At 36.5% G+C, this 5,878-nt stretch overlaps 1 protein-coding gene across 1 annotated transcript; it reads left to right on the forward strand.

Moving 5' to 3' along the window:
• Positions 1-280: 280 nt before the first annotated feature.
• On the forward strand, positions 281-5,488 carry LOC135443217 (carboxymethylenebutenolidase homolog). Its single transcript, XM_064703438.1, has 5 exons — positions 281-486; positions 1,107-1,214; positions 3,082-3,224; positions 3,601-3,692; positions 5,309-5,488. The coding sequence occupies exons 1-5, from the start codon at positions 281-283 to the stop codon at positions 5,486-5,488; spliced, it is 729 nt and encodes a 242-aa protein (XP_064559508.1).
• The last annotated feature ends 390 nt before the right edge of the window (positions 5,489-5,878 follow it).

A 5,878-nucleotide genomic window follows, 5' to 3' on the forward strand; every position in this document is an offset into this window, starting at 1 on the left:
TGTCAAGATCTACATGTCCAGGTTGTTTGTAGTTTGACAACTTTGATTTTGGTATTTCTCTTCATTCTCAGCTTAATAACATAATAGATGAAGAGGCATTCTTCACTGGAACGTTGCTTTTGCTTTTTTCTACTTTCTTCATACAAGGACGTCAATGTTATTTACAGAAGTTATTAAACTACTTTCGGAAGACCATATTTGCCTTTTTGTGCTAAATGATTTTTGTTAACAAATTATTTTTACATTCTTGCTATATTCTTCTTGTTTTTTAGGTTTTCAAATGGCTGATCCTTTTCTATATAATACTGGAGAAAGGTCTCACTATGGGTGCCTTGGCCATGAAGTACAAATTGACTACCTTAAGGCATATGTTTGTAGACCATCTTTTTCCACGGACAAAGCTGTGATTGTGGTCCATGATGTATTTGGATGGCAGTTCCCAGACATTAGATACATCGTTGATCTGATAGCAGGTCATGGATTTATGTAAGCAAATTTCTTTCTTATCTTCCCCTTAAATGCACTGATAGACCACCAAGCCCAAAGCCAGGCATAGCATATGATGTTTCTAACAGACATAAGACAACCATACCACTTCAGTCTGAGCAAATAAAAAAGAAAATGGACAAAACATTTCCATGGAGCCACCAAAGATGCTAAAACTGACTCAGGAAAATGGCTAGCTGAGCACAAAGGCACAAGGAGTCTTGAAGCACCTGTGTTTGTGCTTATGAAGCAACATGGGTGGTCCAAAGAGAAACCGTGGTATCCATTTTAATTTGTATAAGCTTTTCAGAACCAAACCTTTTGAACATTTGTTTTGCCTTGTAACAGCAAAGAGGTATATATGTGTTAATATAGAATCAGGAGGTTTGTTTAATCCCTTTATTTTTGTATTAAGTGTGTCTAAGGAGATAATAAGGAAACAATTTTTGTCTTTGTTGTCCATACAAAGACATATATTTTTAGCTAGCTGATTACCAGAATAGGATGAGTAAAACATGATTCAGACAGTGATCATGTAGATGTGTACTCTGTACTAGAAGATATTAAGAGACATTTAGACAGTTTTAATGAAAATTTACTGAATTCCATATCTCACACAGAACCATCTGCCCAGACTTCTTCAAGGGGACAAAACCCTGGACATCTACTGATCACTGGGCTGATTTTCCTGACTGGTTGAAAAATCATGATCCTATGAAAGTAGACAAGTAAGATACATATTTGTACTTGAACTTTAAGAAGCATCTAGCAAACAAGGAGAATTTATATGAAATGTTAGAAATGGCACCTCACAGCAGGGAAAGCTAGCTGCACAACCACAGTTTCTTGTTCTGGGTGATTCTTCTGTGGTTCTGGGCACAGTCTTGTCTGAGATTTGAATAGGATCATCTACTCTGCCCAACACTCTGCTTATTGTCCCCATCTTGTGTTCCTGAGCCCTTTTCTGACTGTGTTACACTGGCCATGCAGGCTCACAGTGTTTCACAGGCTACAAAATACCCAGCACTCTCACCCACAAGTGCTGATTCTGCACTCAGTTCCTCAAGATAAAGAGGAAAATTCTTCTGCAACTGCAGATGTTATCTGCCAGTTGTCACATGCTCATCTTGCTCTCTGCCTTGCAGATTATGATAGATACTGATGAGATTCTCCTGAGTGGCGCTACATAAAAATTTGCTAGACTGACCAAAACCTAAGAAACATCTGATAAACTATACTGTTTTTTTCAGTGTGAAATAGAGGGATCATTATCTGTATAACCTAACAGTGCCTGTAACAAGGCTTCCCTGAATTATGGGAGGCATTGATGTTTCTTCAGCATCTCTCACCACAGCTCAAAACTTCAGATGATAGTGAGGCAATGGTGACACCCTATTACTCAGCTACCATCCTGCAAGCCACAAGTATTCTTCTGACCCTGTCCAGATATTCAGCAGCCACAGTCTATCTTCAATGTCTCTCAGCAAAGATTTTGACCATATAACTCCAGAAGCTGTGACCAAATGTTTTAAGACACAAATTACTAACAATTGTAAAAAATTCCCCTCCAAACAAGAGCAGATGTGTGGGCACTGTCTTAAAAAATTAAGATCTCAGGACATGCCTTTGTTGTCTTCTGAGGGATCACTTGTAGGTGAACATTCCAGTCCAGATCCATTGGTCTTTCAGAGAACATGGAACCCAACATATCCATGGCTTTCTTAGTTTCCTTTCAAACAAACCAAACCTGAGAGAGCATGGCCACAGGCCTAGGACATAATATCTTCCTCATGTCACTGTCATACTGGGTTTTTTTTGGTCAGCCTAACCAAACTTGATTGACCATACAACTCTACCTCATGTTTGAAAATGCAGTTAATAGATTATGAACTCTGCATTTTAACTTAATTTAAAACTCTGTAGGTAATGAAGAATATAAAATTATTGAGATCTCAGAAGCCAGCAATTTAAAAAAAATTACTTGTTCTTACCTACAATAAAAATATTTTTCATGGTTTTTTTTCATTGCCTCATGCAAAAGTTATTTTTTAAACATTGTAGTTACTGACAATGTAATTTGAGTAAATGCTGTTTTAGCATAACATTCTTGCATGTAGGTTTGGTAAGATATTTTAGTATTAACTCATGTAACAGGAATGACAGGAAAAATCTTCATCTAAATAGGTGAACTCTGTAGAGATAGTACAGTGAAGCTTATCTATTCCTACAGTCCATAATGTAAGATGTTGTTCTACTTGCAGATATGTCTTGTCTTTAGTTGTCCTGTCCTAAACAAAGTGATTCAAATAAAAATTTACTAATTTTGAAAACAAAGGAGCAGGTGACAATTCAGGTAAGTATTTAAGTGCCTACACCTGTACTTCCCTAAACTAGGACCAGAGATGTTAACTCTCATTTAATAATAGAATCCACTGCTCTAGCCTGAAATGTGCTTTTTAAAGTAATCTCTGTTTTAAACGATTGAGGGTGCAGCCACAGAAAAAATACCATGTATGTCTTTTAACTTACTTCTTAAATTGTCAAGTATTGGCTCTGCAATAGATTCCTTAGTTTACTTTTCTTTATATGTCTTAGGGAAGCTGATGTTGTCTTGAAGTATCTAAAGGAACAATGCGGTGCAAAGAAGATTGGTATCGTTGGGTTTTCCTGGGGTGGAATGGCAGTACATCACTTGATGCTGAAAAATCCTCAATTAGCCGCTGGGGTGTCCCTCTATGGTAGTGTAGAACACATGAAAACTTACTTGGGTTCACATGACTATGCATTGTTTGTAATTCTACTCATTGCTTTGGAACAATTTCTATAAATACTCAACTCAAAGGTGAGTTGCAGATTTTAATTATGGTTATTTCAGCCATAAGCTATATTGGTACAAAAATATTAAGGATACTGTAAGCAAAAAAAAAAAATTCATTCCTTGTTTTAGGAGAGCAGGGAAATATGCTTTCCAAATGCTTACTCTCCATAGCCAGTGTCCTCATCTAAGTAATGTATCTAATGAGTAAACTTAAATAGAAATGTTTTCTTTTAATTTGCCATTTATCTCTCAGTAATGCTAACCTCACTAATGGACTGTTTCTCAAAATATTACAGGAATAGTAAGAGACTCTGAAGAAAGATACCGTTTACTAAATCCCACATTTTTCATTTTTGGTGAGAAAGACCACACGATTGCTTTAGATCAGGTAAGCTGTTGCTCTGGAAATACTTATTTTCCCATAGTTCATTTATCCTACACAGAAATCCTTGTTAGAAAGGGTTGTTAGTTATTGTTTAAATCCTTGTTAGTTATTTCACATTCAAATAATAGACAGGTTGGACGGTTCTGTTTATATGTCAACTTTCCCGCTATCTTGTTTAGGTTATTCAAAGCTTCTTTTTTGAGGTAAGAAATACAGTAAAGAACAGCCATCAGTCTCTGAGTGGCTAGATAAGCAGAGTGTGAAACTGGGCATGGATATCCAACTTGGTATGAGCCAAGCATCTCAAAAACTTGTATGCTACTGTTATGGGTGAGAAATCAGGTAGCTAAACCACTGAATTTGGACAATGAATGGGGGAAAAAAGTATTTTCAGCTTAGTAACTGAACTTTCTGATGAATAAGTCTCACGACTAACTGCTTTTACTACAGGAAGAAAAAATGAGCTGTATCAAAAGAGTGGGCATGAAATTTAGCTGAGACAACAACTCATAGATTCAAACGTTTTGGCTCCTGGCTGCCATCTATGTTCTGATATAACCCCTACTGTAAGCATATGTGAGAGGCTGGATAAATATATGGGTAGGAAACTGGTGCCCTCTTCTGTGCATAAATTCTTTTTCTTCAGTGACAAGGATAACATACCACCTCTAGCACAGCTTGCTTTTTAGGGTAGCGTCTGACTGGGGAACTGGCAGTGTGCTCTGGGAATGCAGAAGTCATTCAACATTTACTTCTAACTACATTAGCCAGCATATTAATCTGTACCTCCTATGTTTCTCCTCTGCAGAGGAAAACAAATCCTTCACCCCCTGTCCTCATTTTATGGCAAACGTGCCTTTCTCCCAGGGGCACAATTTGGGCAAATGCAATTTTTTCTGTCATGTGTTACTCCCTTTTCTCCGGAAGCTTTCTTTCTGTGCAGACTGTATCAGTAAGAATTCCTGTAATAAACAAAAAACAACCCTCAAACACATCGTTACCTGATAAAAAAGGGCTTCATAAAAAAAACCAAATGAAACCAAAAACCCGTGAAATAAATTACAATACTCTCTCTAATCTTCACAATGGATGGAAGTAAGCTTTTGGGGCAAAATAAGTGCTCATTCTTCTATTTTCTGACTTTTAGTGGAAATAAGCACAAACTGTGCCAGCAAATGTATATGGGTACATGAACACATTGTTAGTACTTTGTATGCATACTAATCACCGAAACATTGTGCAAGAGCAATGTATTTTTGTTGTTCAGTTAGCAAAAGAAAAAAAAAGGCCCTCCATGTTTTCTTAAACTCTGTTACTAAGCCTATCAAAATGTTTTGGACTGATGGTCACTAAGGTTTGTGGTCCATGGTCTCTCAGGATCAGAGCTTCAAGTGCAGGTTACAAGCCTGAGTCTGAACAGAAACACACCTGTTCCTTTATGGCAATGAGATTTACCAAACCATCTTTGCTGCAACTGTTGAGGTTCTCAGACTCACCCATACTTTAGAAAAAAGTATCAGTCTTACACCCAAAGAGGCATTTTCTCTATGAGAAACTGCAAATTTGGCAGACTTAAAAAAACCCCATAATGTAATGGAAAAATGCTTTTTTTTTTACAGATCTTCTTATTGGAGGACAAGCTGAAACAGTATTGTAAAGTTCCATACAAAATTAAAGTTTATCCTGGGCAAGTTCATGGGTTTGCACAACTGAAGCCAGAAGATATGAAACCTGATGATAAACCTTATATTGAAGAAGCTAGAAGGGATATGATTGATTGGATCAAAATGTTCGTTTGACAATAGCAGAAAGAAATGCTAGGCTTCAAGATCAGTGATTGATTTAATTTGAGAGAAGAAAACAGTCAAGGGAAAATCATCTCATTTTGAAAGTTGACATAAACTGAAATAGGAACACTTTAATTTATATCTTTAAATTATTTTTGACAATATTTACAGAAGATTGTGAAATAAAAGTCAGACTAAAGGATGATTAGGCATTAAAAAGTCTTTTGAAGTTTTCTTGCTTTTTATTTGCTTCATTATTTTACATTATGACCTTGATACTCATGATAGTGCTTATCCATTTTTCATTGCTAGTAAGCATGACTTCATCATGATTTTACTTGCGTAATTTCAGGCTTTATTTTGGTATGATGATTGGTGGTCATAGGTGTTCACATGGAAGTA

Source organism: Zonotrichia leucophrys, chromosome 2 (genome assembly GCF_028769735.1).
Source record: "Zonotrichia leucophrys gambelii isolate GWCS_2022_RI chromosome 2, RI_Zleu_2.0, whole genome shotgun sequence".
Classification (NCBI taxonomy): Eukaryota; Metazoa; Chordata; class Aves; order Passeriformes; family Passerellidae; genus Zonotrichia; species Zonotrichia leucophrys.

Bases quoted from the DNA above. Each gene is read 5' to 3' on its own strand.
- LOC135443217 (XM_064703438.1), top strand. From the start codon at position 281: ATGGCTGATCCTTTTCTATATAATACTGGAGAAAGGTCTCACTATGGG. The intron at 1,215-3,081 runs GTAAGATACATA...TATATGTCTTAG, and splicing joins GATCCTATGAAAGTAGACAA to GGAAGCTGATGTTGTCTTGA. The intron at 3,225-3,600 runs GTAGTGTAGAAC...AAAATATTACAG, and splicing joins CGCTGGGGTGTCCCTCTATG to GAATAGTAAGAGACTCTGAA.